This window comes from Engystomops pustulosus, chromosome 2 (genome assembly GCF_040894005.1).
Source record: "Engystomops pustulosus chromosome 2, aEngPut4.maternal, whole genome shotgun sequence".
Taxonomy (NCBI): Eukaryota; Metazoa; Chordata; class Amphibia; order Anura; family Leptodactylidae; genus Engystomops; species Engystomops pustulosus.
The window spans coordinates 108,443,022-108,460,091 of record NC_092412.1 but is presented as its reverse complement, the minus strand read 5'-3'; the positions used below and the strand labels follow the sequence as shown (position 1 = coordinate 108,460,091).

Sequence of the window (17,070 nt, the reverse complement as noted above, 5' to 3'; positions counted from 1 at the left end):
TTCCTGAGCATCACTTTCAATGAAAGTATCTAGTATACATCATTATCGATAAGTTGTCATAATAGGGCTTTATTATAACTTTATTATTCCTATGCTTACTTTCTATAACTTTATACATATTTTATATACAGCAGGCAGTTAACTGCTGTGATTGGTGAGGTTACAGGTTGCCGTTTTAAACAGTCAGGTTTGAATGACATGGGCGTTGCCATTTTGCTTTTGATCAGTGCCCCCATGACAATAATGGGGAACACTGATGACTTGCCTTGTCAGCTGTGGGGACCTCTCCAAGGCTCCCAAACCTCACATTTGGATCAAATGATTACAGCTAGTTGGAGTCATACTACAAAAGATGAGCAGTGTGTTCACAATATACTGCTATACAATTGTATTGCATTTTATTTTATGACTGATAGAGCCCCTAGAGCAGTGATGGCGAACCTTTTGGAGACAGAGTGCCCAACCTACAACCAAAACCTACTTTTGTGTCGCAAAGTGCCACCATGACAATTAAAGCGGTAACCTATTGATCCCAGCTGTATCACAGGTTTCAACCATATTGGCGACCTGAGGACACAAATACAATAGAAATAAGATAGAGAAATTTGGATTATAGCTTCCTTCCAGGGTCCCCTGAAGATGAAGAATCAGGGAACCCAGAGCAGGAGCTCCAGTTATAATCCGTCTGTCTCCACACCTTCTAGCTTCTTGTGTAGTCCTGGCAGCCAAGGAGATGTCGGTTTAAAATAGCACTGAGAGTAGCACTCAAGCCTTCCTCCTTTGATCCAAGACAGCCATGGGTCTTGGATTGCAAGAGGAAGGCTTGAGTCACATCTAGCAAATTCTGTGCTGGATGATGGCCTGGGTGCCCACAGGAATGACTCCGAGTGCCACCTCTGGCACCAGTGCCATAGGTTCGCCACCACCACTAGAGGCTTAAAATGTTAGTAAAAAAATGAATAAAAGTTCAAATCAACACCTTTTCCCAGTATGCATATATAAATAAATAAACCATATTAACTCCCTTGTCACCATTTTGCCGAGCATAAATTTTATTAAAAAGTGATCAAATTGTCATCCAGTTATCAAAAGAGTATCAATTCAAACAACATCTGGTCCGGCAAATAATGACATCTTAAAAGTTCTATAAAGATTTCAACCTGTACTGAACCTTTTAAAAGAATTCTGAAAAGCAAAACTTGTATGATTTGATCATCTGTACATTAAATATTAGATGATATCACCAAGAGGTACAATTTGTTCCACAGATGGCAAGCCTTAAATGGTTCTGTAATTGCAAACAAAAAAAAATATGACTTTAGGATGCGGAACGTGAAACACGAAAACTGAAATCGGACGCATAACATTATTGTGTATTAATATGCACTGTCCTGTCCATACAGGGAGTGTATCATGACTTCCAAGGTCCAGTTCCTTACTCAATGTGCAGCTATGATCCCTCTACTTACTACATCAGCACTTTATGGTGTAAACTGAAGAAGGCAGAAGGACTAATAAACTACTTCTGCCTTCCACCATAATAATTCCTATCCTGGAATAATACCAACCCAGGACAAACATACTTAAGGATAAGTTACAGAAAAAGTTATTTTCTACTCTTTATTATTGGTTAAGCATCATATCAACCTCTCATTATGTTTTCATAGAGACAATGATTAGAAGAAGAGAAAAATCAAGGGCATGGAAGAAACTTTTGCTTTCAGGCAAGGACAGAATGTGTGAGATTAGAACTTAAGGTTAGAGGTTATGGGAAACAGGGGATATTGAGTGTTAGGCAGTAGAGAAATAAGAACACAGGTGAATCAAAAAAATATAGAAGTAGGTTGGAAGATTGGACGAGTGTAGCATTTCCGCCTTTTCTCAGCAGAGGAGTCAAATAATTTAGTACAGGGGTAGGGAACCTATGGCTCGGGAGCCATATGTGGCTCTTTTGATGGCAGCATCTGGCTCTCAGACAAATCTAAGACACACACAGCGATGATCACTGGATGCAGGGAGGGATGTTACCACTGCCAGCGTCCTTTGTCTGACCAAGGTGCCATCGCCACCCCATTACTTAGATGACAGCGCTTGTGTCATAGAGTAGAGAATCATCCACTCTTCCCTATGACCCAGGCGACATTGCTGAAGCAATGATGGCAGCGGCGCCTGGGTCAAAGAGAAGAGCGGAGGAGTGATGAGAAGCCACTGAAGGGAGAGCAGATAGGTGAGTATTCCCTTTTTTTCTCTGACTAACTATCTACTGTGGGCATGTGCTAGAGCTACCTATCTACTGGGGCCTGGGGGCATGTGATGTGGCTACCGATCTACTGGGGGCATGTGCTGTGACTACCTATCTAATGGGGGCATGTGGCTACCTATTTACTAGCAGGCATGTGATGATGCCACCTATCTACTGGGGGGCATGTGCTGTGGCTACCTATCTACTGGGGAGCATGTGCTGTGACTACCTAACTTCTGGGGAGCATGTGCTGTGACTACCTAACTACTGGGGAGCATGTGCTGTGACTACCTAACTACTGGGGAGCATGTGCTGTGACTACCTATCTAATGGGGGCATGTGGCTACCTATTTACTAGCAGTCATGTGATGATGCTACCTATCTACTGGGGGGCATGTGCTGTGGCTACCTATCTACTGGGGGGCATATGCTGTGGCTACCTATCTACTGGGGAGCATGTGCTGTGACTACCTAACTACTGGGGAGCATGTGCTGTGACTACCTATCTAATGGGGGCATGTGGCTACCTATTTACTAGCAGGCATGTGATGATGCTACCTATCTACTGGGGGGCATGTGCTGTGGCTACCTATCTACTGGGGGGCATGTGCCGTGATTACCAATATACTGGGGGACCTGTTCTGTGGCTACCTATCTACTTGGGGACATGTGCTGGGGATAGCTGTCTATTTGGGTGCATGTGCTGTGGCTACCTATTTACTGGGTGTCATGTGATGTGGCTACCTATCTACTGGGGGTGTGTACTGGGGCTACCTATCTACTGGGGGTATGTGCGGTGGCTACCTAGTTACTGGGAGCCATGTGATGTGGCTAGCTATCTACTGGGGCTACCTATTTATTGTGGGGCATGTGCTGTGGCTACATATTTACTGGGGTTCATGGACTGGGGCTACCTATCTACTGGGGGACATGTGCTGTGACTACTTATCTACTGGAAGGCATGTGCATATGGTACGGCTCTCACAGAATTACATTTTAAAATATGTGGTGTTCATGGCTCTCTCAGCCAAAAAGGTTCCTGACCCCTGATTTAGTATTTACTGTTTTTTATTTTTTTTTATTTCTTTCCCTTCATATGACACAGCTCTCATACTTTAGGACTGCACTTTATTAAAGGTAGCTACTGAGATTCTTTATAATGACTTAAGTGAATCAATTGTAGCATCATGTTTATTGACATGCCTTTTCTTCTACGTTCACAGAAAACCTGTACTTTGAAGAAGTTCAATCTTTTGCATTTTCACTGTCCTTCGATTTTTGCATTTGTATTAATATGACGGCTTTGTGCTCATGTTGATAACTTATTGAATTCCATTTCTTTTTGCGCTTTGTTTGGTATGCATGACACACATTTTAGAGGTTGACACCTGGAGATGCAGAGGACCTGATGCTACATATATAACAGTATAGTATAAAGAAAACAAATAGTTGGAAGTTTTACTTATGTGATGGTATGTTTTGTAAAAATATATTTATCAGACGATTTAGGGGTTAACAGTAGTTTTCAATTCTGCATGCTGAAACTAACTTAAAAAAACACATTTTTTCTTATGATGTAGGTTACCTCACCTACATGGTCAAAAATATACATGTGACCGGTGAGCTTGCAGGTTCCCCCTGAAGCATATCTAAACTAATCGATATAGAATGTATTCATTTACCGTTACAGATACCTGTTCTGAAATTCATATCTCAAAATTTCTAGTTGTAAAAATCTAACATATATTATATGGTGCTCACAGAAACCCATGGGCTAATATTTTAGCTCTATAAACCTTCAGTTTTATATGGTGGCATATAGAGTTTTTTTCCATTTTATAAAGTGAATTTTACAAAAATATCAAGTACATGTAATTTATGATCATATTTGCATACTTACATACACAATGTAGTGGCACATAAAGACGCTACACCATTACAGTCTCCCACAAAAGAAATTTAAGATACTGCAGAATGTGAATTAATCCGAAGGACCATGTACATGGTTGTATGTTACCAATAAATGCCAAATTACTCTCCTTTAGATGCAATATGTATGGCATAATTTGTAATTACTTCACAAGAACCAATAAGGTCTTTGCTGTATCATGTAAAAGCCATGTAGCTCTATACTAGCTACCCACGTAGTCTCCATCCATTGCCATACATCTTGAGTGGATACACACAATTGTTGTGCATCTTTTACTTTAGCTCATGGGAATAACTCCTATATCTTAGATGGGTCTTTGGAGTTATATCCAATCATTGTTTTAAATGATATATTTACTAACCCCTTAACGCTCTGCGCCGTAGCTCTACGGTGCAGAGGTAAAGGGAATGTATGAAGAGGGCTCACGGGCTGAGTCCTCTTCATACAAAGGTTGGGGGTTGTTGCATATTGCAGCAAACCCCCACCGCTAATAACCGCTTGCGGCTATTAACCCTTTGCTTGCCGCCGGCAAAGTCGCCGGCGGCAATTAAAAGACGTTTAAAAAAAAAACTTTAAAAAATTTAAAAAATTTATAAAATACTAAAAATTCAAATCACCCCCCTTTCGCTAGAACTGATGTAAAACTTAATAAACAGTAAAAATCACAGACACATTAGGTATCAACGCGTCCCAAAATGCCCGATCTATCAACATATAAAACCGCTTACGGCCGGCGGTGACCTCCGAGACGGGAAATGGTGCCCAAGTGTCAGAAATGCGACTTTTACACCTTTTTACATCATAAAAAAAATAGAATAAAAAATTATCAAAATGTCGCACAGACCTCAAAATGGTATCAATGCAAACATCGGCTCATTTCGCAACATATGACATCTCACACAGCTCCGTGCGCCAAAGTATGAAAAAGTTATTAGCTTCGGAAGATGGCAAAAAATGTTTTCCTTTTTTGTACACATTTGTTTAATTTATGAAAATGTATTAAAACACAATAAAACCTATATAAATTTGGTATCACCGTGATCGCACCGAACCAAAGAATAAAGCTGAGGTGTTATTTTGAGTGCACAGTCAAAAACTGAGCCCACAAGAACATGACGCACGTGCGTTTTTTAAAAAAAATTTTTCCACATTTGGAATTTTTTTCAGCCTCGCAGTACATGGCATGTTAAAATAAATAACATTACGGGAAAGTAAAATTTGTTATGCACAAAATAAGCCCTCACATAGGTCTATACACGTAAAAATGAAAAAGTTATGGATTTTTGAAGGTGGAGAGCGAGAAATGAGCAAAAAACCCTGCGTCCTTAAGGGGTTAATCAATCAATCTTTATTGTATATATAATGTAATCATATTATTGTATATATATATACACACATATATGGCATATAAATGTCTGTTAAGTAATTCTCTTTTATGTTTTATCAAAATAGCTGTAGTGTTTCTTCCATTCTTACTAAAACATATCTAAACTACAATTGTTCTTGACTATAAACTACAGGATTTTGTTTTCTCTAGGTTTGATGTTGATTTAACAGAACTGCATAGTTGGATGACCCGCTCTGAAGCTGTGCTGCAGAGCCCTGAATTTGCAATATTTAAGAAAGAAGGAGACTTCACTGACCTCACAAAGAAAGTTAAAGTAAGATATTCTTTCAGATTTTTTGGTTTAGTTTCTTATTTAGCAGCTTGGAGTACAACAGATTCACAAGTTTTAAAACATTTAGTGCAAAGGTTATCTGCCTCCATTATGACTTTTCTTTGTCTTAGAATAGAAAAAATTGACTACATACTATTTTAACTTTTTTCTAAATAAACACTTTGATGTCATATATCAAACTATGCATCAAACATGTTTTTATAGGACAACTGTTTAGTATTATTCAGTTCTTAAATGTGCAGGTTTTAAGAAGTGCTAATTATAGTGATTTACCTCCTGGTAGATGTACACCACATACCTTTATATCAATGAGACTGTTTAGATGTCTGTATCTTTCAGGGACCATTGTTAAGTGAAAAAAAAAGTTTAGGAATCTCATGATCACTCATATGCCATACGTGCCCATACATGTCCATTGTGTGACCGCAAAAAATGCGGACATGTAATGACTGCTGATTCAAGGTCTGGCCAGTGCCCCGGGGAAATAAGAGCTTAAACAAGCGATCAGAATATAAATAAAATAAAGTCCCCTAAACATCAAGATTCCTTATACACATCTAATAAAGTACAAAAAAGACAAAACCACAAAAAAACATATTTGGTATCTCCACGCACATAACAATCTGTAGAATAAACCAGAAACATGTTTGGCTCTGCTCAGTGAATATGAAAACCAATGGAAAAACTTTCCAAAAATGTGCATTTTTCATAAAACCCCTTCACAAAAATGTTTCAAAAAGTGATCAAAAAAAGTTAAACCAGCTCTGTCAACCAAAAAATTTTTAAGTTATGTCTCCGATACATACAAAAACAAATTAGATTTTCTCTATGTTAGTTTTTCTTCAATAAAACAGTAAAAGTATGTAAAAATATATAAATAAGGTATGGGGATGCCAGATTCATGAAGAACGTACACCAGAAATACTGAATCAGTTGCAGATCTCCTGTGAATTAGGTTGTCAATATATTAATGTAGAGGGAAAATCCATTAAGGATGACTGCTGTGGCACTATATTGTTTTATGGTATTTCAAACTATATAAAGAATGTTTTCTCTGTTTATAGGCCATAGAAAGAGAAAAGCCTGAGAAGAATAGAAAGTTGCAGGAGGCCAACAGAAATGCCCAGTCCCTGGCTGAACAGATGTTGAATGGTAATTAATGAAAGTTTGGTTAATATCTTTGTAGTAGTTTTCTGGTAAACTTGATTTTAATAACTGTAAAATACACAATTCCAATAAGAAGTAAAATAAAACTTTTTGCAAAAAGTTATTGTAAATAGTTTCTGTGTATCCACGTAGTTACGGTATTCTGACTGCCAGTAAGGATTTTTTCACTACTTTGGGCCAATTGGCATCAGCTTTGCCTTCCCCTAGATCAACATTGTATAATGTAGGATTAATATGTTGAACTTGATGGATTGATGTCTTTTTCCAGCCTCATTTATTATGATACTATGAGGAAATTAAATAATCTATAAAATGGAGCATTTTTATGCAAGTATGAAGATTGCTTCTGTAAATTTTATGGTAAAAATGTTAGATATTGATACAGAAGTAATATTTTATTTTTAAACCAACCCATCCGTAGGTTATTTTCATCTTATACTGACAGTGTTCATTAGCGGTGATTACATGTGGCAAGTAATTACTTCTTCCCAGACTGCTCCTGCTCTGAGAGCTTTTCTCATCTAGACCCTGGTGTTGGTTTGCTTGCCACCATAATCCAAAACAATGTGTGCGTTGAGTCTTGCTGAGAAACTGGAAGCTTGACATCAGAAACCACTATTTCAGGTGTCTTAGAGCCATGTTTTATTGTTATAGTTTTTGGGTTGGTATATTTTGCTGTCCCGTAGGTTGTTGTAGGAGGTTGGTTGTTACAAATTTTAAAAAGGTGGCCCATTGAAGGTCAAGAGTATGACAATACAAGTTTCGAATTATAAAAAAGGCTGTGCTCTTCTGTGTATAAAGGAAATGTACCACTTGCATGGTAGAAATTTAAACTAAATTTTAAAAAGATATTACTAAGCCTTTGGTGCTCTGTGTATGTCACACAGGAGCTCTCAGATAATTATAGTTACCGCCCCCTCCCCTGCTGGAGAGCCTGGTGATGTCATGCTGGAGGTATGTATAATTATTAGCCTCAGTTAAGTCACACAGGTGCTTTTGGATAAGTAACATATTTTTAAAAATGTGTTAGGAATCCTGCCGCTTCAAGACTAATTAATACTGTATGTGCTAGGATTTGGAATAAGACGCCAAAAGGTAAGTATATTCAGTTTATTTGGCTACCACTCAAGTGGTTGATTAACTTAAATCATGCAATATTTGCTTGGCAGTTCAGGAGGGCATCATAAAAAATCATACAAAAGCGGATATATCATTCTTGTTCAACAGGGTGTGATTTCATGACTAGATTAATTTGAGCGTAGCCCCCACAACCTGTAATAGAAGACCTACTCTTTAAACAAGTCTTGATAAATTCCTCCTGTATCTCCAGATTGCAGCTCCTGTAAGCTGGTGGATGGAGATCTACTTGTGACCTGCGTCAGTAAGCTGTTCTCTGTATTGCAGGAAAGACAGAAATCAAATGAGATTATGGATAAAAGTGCAGACTACAAGGGAAAAAAGGAGTATAATAGGAGACAAAGCAAGTGGTGAAAAGGCACTTTGCTCTTATGAGATGCATTATAAAGTTTTTGCTTCCATTGCACCATTGATTTATTCTAAATTTGTTGAAGAGTTAGCACCAATTTAAGATACATTTGCATATGCCAATCTGAAGTTTTAAAGCTTACAACATGACTTTTCATCAGTAGAATTTTTAGAAACTAGAACCATAGGAAATGTTATGGCCAATTAAATACTGTAGGCTATGTGCTTTTCTAAAAGCTGTGTACTGTGAACATCTAGAGTACTCCAGAAAACGTAAAGGAAATCATCCATTAAAACAAAAATGAAAAAGAGGTGGGAATGCCTCTTGTGTGACATCACCTCCCTCTTCCATATTCCCTGCATGGGAGAGGGAGGTGCGGGGTAGTGCATAATTAGCAGCCCAGAGCATCGGACATCTTGTCCCCACACTCTGTGGTGCTAGTTATAAGTTTCTTTTCTAGGTGATACTGGCATGTCAAGACATGTCATGTCAGCGCCAGGATCAACATCAAGAGCAGTGGAGTTGAGTATTTCAAGTGTTTTTTTTTTTGTTTTCTCTAATGGTTGATTTCCTTTAAACCTTCTACCTGTCAGGTTCGGTGGATGTGGATCCTCTGTACCACCGCAGACGATGACATAAGCCGACACCTGGGACTGGAGTCTAAGTGGTACCTGGTTTTCAGGTACCGCAAAGCAGCTTGGACTTGTTGCGGCATGGTACCACCAGGTCGTTCCACAGGCGATACTTTGTCTGCGGCATAGTAGAGAAACATAAGGCAAACTTGTGGTCGAGGACAGGGAGGAGGTCGATACAGGCAGCACAGGATCAGATTTGGGGAAATAGCGGTAGGTTGGGACAGGCAGCACAGAATTGGAGTCAGGAACGGAATTGAGGTCATAACGGGAAATAATTATAATCGCAGAGGGCTTGGAACCAGGGCCAGTTAGCCTAGGACACGGGAGTGCACGCTGGAGCGTGGTCATCATGGGGATCGCCACTGGAACCAGGACAGGTGAGTTAGGGGCACACCTCGGTATGGGATAAGGGTCGCAGAGGCACCCGTAACACTACCTAAAACATGTAATTACTGAAGGTGATCTTGGTTAAAAAGCTGCTATCTCATCATTTGATATTCTATGCAGACCTACGTGTCCCCACGTTTAGCAGCTTCCTGTTGCTCTCCTTTGTTTCATCTTTTTGCAGTATCTAGTGGCACACTGTGTACACACTGTTGATTATTTTTAGTGCAAATACTTGGTGTAGTTTTAAAACCTGCAGTTTGTCAACTTTATATTTCAAATCCCTTTGAAATATATGGTCGGGATGATGTTTTAGAAAAGAGAGCATTTGCTAGGTTCAGGAAAATTACTGAGAATTTGGAATATCCAGTCCATAATATATTAGAGGGTCAAAAAGTGTTTTTAGTAATAGGTTTTTACAATTGAAGTGTAGGACATATAGATTTAGATGTTCTTTTGTACCGCCATCTATTAAACTGGGGAATTTGATGTCTAGTAAGGAAAGGAAGTGAATATGTGTATATATCTTTATATTTTTTTTACTGATTTTTATACTAATCTTATGTTTTATCTTGTGGATGTATTGTATAGTTAAGCTGTATGTAGCAATCGAATTTCCACTTTGGGGATAAATAAAGCATATTATTATTATCACAGACATTGAAGAGTATTTGGTTACATATTTTCAATTCAATTCTAAATACATATAATAAGTAGTAATCATTGAAACATACAGGTCTACAAAAGTTACATTTTACAAACAGTTGAAAAAGTAAACATAACCCTTAAAAACATATCCCTCTATTATGAGCATTTCTTAGGTTTGGCACCTAAACTGTTAAAAACCTTAAAGAGTAAAACTTTAATCTCCAAAATTCAATCTCTTAGCTAACAGCAGTATTTATTTACAAGCTTAAGTGTGCACCGATCAATAAAGCTGCATAAATGTATGTGGGAAAATCTAATACCTCTTTGGCAACACATATAGTGATTAGCACTTGGAGACTAGATTTGCATATCAGACACTTTGTGGACACATATTTATGTAAATATATAAATAGATTATTTACTTAATGCATTATTAGGGTTTGGTTGATGAGTAAAAATGTACTGCCCATCATGCATTGCTATCAACAGTTATACTGCCAGTCTGGTACATTTTTCTTCGATTTTCCCTTATAGAAACATTAATCCATTGATACTGAACAACTCACAGATCTAATTGATTTAATTTATTTCTAGATTAGTAAAATGGTGCTCACAAGTCTGCATTTACTGCAATCTTTTTCTTGCCCTGAGCAGTTTCTGATTTGATGCCACCAGATATAAAAACTGTGGATTTTCAATTCCCTTAGAAAAGTCAACTGCTTTTACAGCATAGATTTGCAATCCATGTTCTTATTGCTCACACAGAAATTTGCAGACATATTAAAAAATTACTGTATATTTTCACATTCCTCTATACTTTGAAATTTTTGGAAAAAATTTGGGCCCCATTATATGTACTATACAACAAATTAAATCCGGAGGTCAGTAAAACTGATACTGATGGTGGATTTGCTCCATTTATTCGACTATTTAGTGCTCAGATAACAGCATCATTACTGCTTTGATTGCTTTTAGTCTTTTGGATAATAAAAGAACATTATAGTAAGGTATTAGTTATAATAAAATCATTAGCTCTTAATCAAGTAAAACTCTAGTAGCAGCTTGTCTCCTTGGTCTGTTATTTCTTTGTCCAAAATGAACAATATTATTATTATAATGATTTTTCATTACATAAGAAATTTTGTTCTCATCTTGAATTAAATATATGACAGCTTTAGAAAACAATGTTAGAAAACAAGCTCCTTTAATACAAAGTACAAGTCTTACTTATCCTAAAAACATTATTACTGGACTATTTTCTGAAATACATGGCTGCTCAGAATGAAGGTTTCTTGGCAAGGGAAAAAAAGCAATGTTTAGATATAAGTTGTAGTTACGTTTTCCACTTCAACTTTATTAATTTTATCGTGCTCTGACTACTTGTTTATAAATTGGATTTTTTTTCTCCAGTTTCACAACTTAATGATGGCTACTTTTTAGGTTTGCAAGTTAAAGTGCCAGTTTTAATATACTTGTATGAACATTATGATTAAGGAATATTTCCTCCTAATACATTATTCAATCATACTGAATAGACAAGACAAAAAAATGAAGGGATGCACTTTAGATAATGATGACCCATTTCCTTCAGAAAATACATTTATTTCAGTACTAATAATAAATACATAAAGTGATAAGATTATCGTTATAGTATCCACTTTCTGTTCGATGCTCACCTGAATGCTAATTCAATTTGGCCAAAAAGGCCAAAAACTAGATATTTGAGGGGATTTATCAAGGATTCTCTTGGCATAAAAGCCTTGAAAAAAGCATAATTCCTGGTGCAAAGCCTGGAATTGCTATACCCTCTGATGCCACATCCAAGCCATTGAGCGAAGACGGCAATGGAGTGAGCCTTTCCTAGCCACGGAGAAGCAATTGGCTGCACCAGTTGCTACAATTTATTCTCCTTGTTATCTTCCATTGCAAAGCATTCTAAGAAAAAGTATCCCAAAAATGGCAGCCACATAGTGTGGATAGATATTAATATAAAAAATGGTGGCACACCAAAAGTAGTGAATAAAGTAATTCTGTTTTTTTTTTCACTATTTTTGGGGTGCCACCATTTTTTGATTATTATAATTGAACGATTTAACAAACCCGGTGGTAGAGCACCCTTTTTTTCTCAGACTGGTGCAACTGAACCTTTTTATATTTTTATTTAGACAGATAGAATATTTTATATAGATAGATAATTTTCTGTTCGCATAAATAGTGTTGGAATTGTATTTGAATGAGAGAATTTTACTTAAAGGGGACCTACCACCACGATTCTACCTATAAAGGTAGAATGGGTGGTAGGTGGATGAATAGGACGTGAGGATAGCCTTTTTTTGGGCTAATCCTCACTTCCCGGCTATCTTTTTATAAACTTTAATGCCTGTATATGCTAATTTTTTAACCGGCTACTGGGTCGTGGAGTAGCCGGACATGAGGCTACTAGTCGCGGCTACTCCACGACCCAGTAGCCTCGTTCCTCCGCCTACCATGCAATCTTCGGCGCGCAGCTCCTCATAGCTGCGCGCCCTCATCCAAGTACCCGGCGTTCTGCGCATGCATAGTAGCGCCGGCCTCGGAGCTACCGCCACCCACCCATAGGCCTGCGTTCTGCGCATGCGCAGAGCGCAGGGTATTCAGACGAAGATTACATTCGCCAAAGATTACATGGTAGGCGGAGGAACGAGGCTACTGAGTCGTGGAGTAGCCTCAGTCCGGCTACTCCACGCCCCAGAAGCCGCTTAAAAAAATTTGCATATACAGGCATTAAAGTTTACAAAAGGATAGCTGGGACATGAGGATTAGTCCAAAAAAGGGTTATCCTCACGTCACATTCATCCACCTACCACCCGTTCTACCTTTATAGGTAGAATCGTGGTGGTAGGTGCCCTTTAAGACTCTTTAACATGTCTTCACTTGCTGATAGGAAACAAATTTGGCCAACTATAATCCATGTTTTTATTTTTATCAATATGGTAACTTTGAAGTTTCTACAAAAATTGTTTATAATCATGTTTTTTATGTTTTTTTCTTTCAAGATGACCTTAATGCAGACAGCATCAAACAGTCTTCACAACATCTAAACAGTCGGTGGACAGACTTCTGTCAGTTACTTAGTGAGAGACTTTCTTGGTTGGAATATCAAAATAGCATCATTGCCTTTTATTCCCAATTGCAACAATTGGAACAGACAACAATTACAGCTGAAAACTGGCTAAAAGCACAAAGTATAACAGCCTCAGAAGCAGATACAATCAAGATTCAGTTACGAAAATGCAAGGTGAGGGATATTAATGTTTAAAAATGTCAATGTCCGTTTCATACGATGTTCATAAAATATTATAGGTTTATAGGTAACAACTCCAGGATTTATTTCTGAACATCAATATTTCCCTTTACATACATATGAGATTGCATAATGAACAGTCATAAGGAAAAAAATGTTGACAACCTAGGGTGTGCAACCAATATCACCTAGGTTGATTTACAGTAGCAGTAACAATTACGGTAGTGATAAGCGGAACCAAACCCGTAGTTTTTATGTCTGTGCAGAACATTGTGGGTTTGGGTCCACAAACAGGAACTTCATCAAGAAGATCAGGGTCTTTGTTTACCCTTCCCACCCCCACTATTAACAACGGTGTGTCAACTCTTTAAATGCTGCCATCACAGATCATGGGTGTTACCAGTGGGGGTGAGCATTCTGGCTTGGTACCTGACTCTGAAAAAGTCTGCTCATCCCAAGTCTAAATACTAAACATTCCCAGTGCTGTAAAAGCTGCAGCACAAAAAGTCTGGGGTATGACTAACAGCAAGACATAATCCAGGCACAGTGATTGTGGTAATATTCTTATAATTGTTATCCATGGCCTCCTTCCATCTAAAATCAACTTTTAAAATGGTAACAAAATTAACCACAAGGGTTCTTAGCAGCATTATCAGAGCCCATCCATGCTGCAGCTTCAGAGGCTATTACAGCCAGGGGGAAGCAGAGGGGGTGGGTGAGACAGCTCGTGAAGCCAGAGAATGGAGGGGCTGTGTAATACCCCCAGAGCCCATCAGGCTCATTAGCATAATTTTAAAAGTTGACTTTAGAAGGAAGGAGGTCATGAATAATAATTATAAGAATATCATCACAGTCAATGTATCTGGGTCTATGAGAAAGTGCCCCTGGTTTAATGTGTTTGATTTTGATGGCAGATTTCCTCTAGGCTGCAGGAAGCATACTGTAGGGAACATATATCCCCAATAGACAGCAATGGCTGTACCGAGCGTTGGCCGCACAGACTGTAACACTCCGTACATGGAAAAAAGATTGGACGTGTCCTATCTTTTTCCGTGTTACGGCCCATACATCATGCATTTCAATGGAGAGGGGAGGGGTCACCGGTCCTCCTCTCCATCGTAGCGGACGTATCCGTGTGGGCATACCTACGTGTGAATGCAGCCTTAAATAAAGTTTTAGGTTTCATATTTTGTTTTGGCTCTCTTTATAAAGCTTTGTCCTGAAGAAGTTTAATAATAATCTGCACATCTTATTTTGTTTATCCGTACAGCTACAGTTGTTTCAATGAATAAAACAATCATTACTTAGAACAGTAGTAAAAAGTAAATGGTCCTCAAGACATTGTTTATTTATCACAGAGTATTTCTTTTACTGAGATATGTATTTGATATTTTTTAGTCCAGAATATATTTTTAGAAGTCTTCAGATTTAATTATTGCAAGTCTTGTACAATCCTTTGGCTTACAGTGAGATTCTCTCAGTCCTCTTACATATTGGATTCCACCAAAAGTACCTTCCATAATAAATTGAATAGCTCTCATTCAAAGTCGTTGTATTGTTAGCTGATCTTTACACAAGGATAGTGTATTATGAGAATACTTTCACACCAATAAAAGAGTGAAAGGAAAGCCCTGAGACAGGGATCATGAAAACAACAAAACGGTGAATTCAACGGTCTGGATTCATACAACCACACAAGTTTGTAGATTTTCTCAGTTATGTGTATAGATATATATATGTATTTATTTATCTTAAGTCTTTCTATTTTGTGGTTTTTATTGCCTTAAAAGTCTCTATTTCACACCATACTTGTAAAAAGGCAACATTTTCCAAAATGTTCATTCTTTTTCCATGTTTTTGCGACTTTTTGAAAAAGGTAAAAAAAAAATGTAACACTTAGGAACATTCTTTATACTTTGTTTTTTTTTCAGAAGGGAAATTAATTTTTTTAAATATAAAAAATTGGATATTTTATGTTTAAATTGTAGTATAACTATTTCTTACCTCTTAATAGATCAACTTTGTATGTACAAATGTCATATCACTATGTCATGCACAAAGTGCGGCTGCAGTCACCTCTCCTTTTTCATATACATTATAAGGAGAACTTGTGTGGATCAGCAACATGTCCTTACAATGTATGGCACTGACTCATCACTGTGTGCTTATTGAGGCTATATGTTGGCTGCTGCCTGATCCTACCCCCTGAATAAAAGGGGCGGAGTCAACCTCAGCAGAGGATAGTAATTTTTTTCTGTTTAAAAGGATGAATTAAAAAAAAATATTTAAAAACATAAAGAACAACTGTTTGCTTTTCACAAAATGTTTATATGAAAAACAAAAATGAAGTTGCAAAATTAAACATATTTTTTATTTTTAAAGAAAGGTTTTCATCAGAAAACTATAAGGATACCTGCACACCTTGTGGACTACATGTAGATTTTGCATGCAGATTTTCATGCAAAAAATCCCCTGCATAATACAGGAGCATTAAAGTGAATTTGATTTGCAAAAAGTAATGTAGATGCATTTTTTCTTTGGGGAAATCGTTGTTTGGTAGGGAAAATAAAATAATGTTACTTTTCTTGTGTTTCCTCTCAGATTTTTTGAACAAAGGGTCGTGTTCACACACTATAATATACACTCACGATGTGCACCACCGGTAAGATCTAGTTACTTGTTAGGGAAAAAAGAAAGATGAGGTAAGGGAAAAGTTGTGATTGTGTACGCTAAAATATAACTTTTATTAATTCTTATAAAATAGTTTATATATTTGTGAAGTATAATCAAAAAAACTACTATGGCTTCACTAGTATCACCATGCTCATGTATGGTGATACTAGTGGAGCCATCCTAGTTTTTTTGATTATACTTCACAAATACATATATAAAAACTATTTTACAAGAATTAAAAAAAGTTATATTTTAGCGTACACACTCACAACTTTTCCCTCATCTTTCTTTTTTCCCTAACAAAGTAACTTGAAGTCTATGGGAGAGTTAAAATCGGCATCAGATCTGCATCTAAGTCAGGGGTCAGGAACCTATGGCTCACGAGCCAGATGTGGCTCTTTTGATGGCCAATGGGCTGATTAGACTGAGTCTGATGGGGCCAGTTTGGGGCCAGTGGAAAATTAAAAAAAGATGTACTCACCTTTCTGGCGCTCCCCGCAGCTCTGCTGATACAGTCCAGCTGTCAGTGACAGCTCTGTGCACCACAGGCAGCTCACAGACCATGATGTCAGGCGCTTGCTGACGTCATAGTCCGTGTGACGCAGGTGGAGCTGTCACTACCAGCCTGATCAGCCTCAGGGGGTGGGGGTTTGGCTGACTCGCTGTATATGGGGGGACAGGCTGGCTGCTTAAGGGGGGCAGGCTGGCTCTCTTTATACTGGGGGGGCAGGCTGGCTGCATACAGGGGGGCTGGCTGTATACTGGGGAGGAACTGGCTGTATACTGGGGGGGCAGACTGGCTATATACTGGGGAAGGACTGGCTGGCTATACACTGGGGCCAGGGAGCTGGATGGCTTTATACTTGAGAGGAGCTTAATGGTTATATACTGGGGGGACTGGCTGGCCATATATTAGGTGGGCTGTCTGGCTATATACAGGAGG

At 38.1% G+C, this 17,070-nt stretch overlaps 1 protein-coding gene and 1 long non-coding RNA gene across 14 annotated transcripts in view; one reads left to right on the top strand and one right to left on the bottom strand.

The window, feature by feature from the left end:
- DMD (dystrophin) overlaps positions 1 to 17,070 on the top strand; it is a 1,566,296-nt gene that overhangs the window by 618,375 nt on the left and 930,851 nt on the right. For all 13 annotated transcript variants that reach the window (XR_011853162.1, XR_011853161.1, XM_072135922.1 and 10 more), the window contains 3 exons: positions 5,710 to 5,833; positions 6,916 to 7,003; positions 13,207 to 13,448. Coding sequence is in view for 11 of the 13 variants with exons in the window: in XM_072135922.1 (XP_071992023.1) it covers positions 5,710 to 5,833; positions 6,916 to 7,003; positions 13,207 to 13,448 (454 nt within the window). In the remaining 2 variants the exon portion in view is untranslated. The remainder of the gene's footprint in view (positions 1 to 5,709; positions 5,834 to 6,915; positions 7,004 to 13,206; positions 13,449 to 17,070) is intronic.
- Positions 1,090 to 9,221, bottom strand: LOC140118263 (uncharacterized). Its single transcript, XR_011853164.1, has 3 exons — positions 9,091 to 9,221; positions 8,309 to 8,411; positions 1,090 to 1,288 (listed from the first exon to the last, which is right to left on the bottom strand). It is a non-coding gene; the product is annotated as an uncharacterized lncRNA (long non-coding RNA).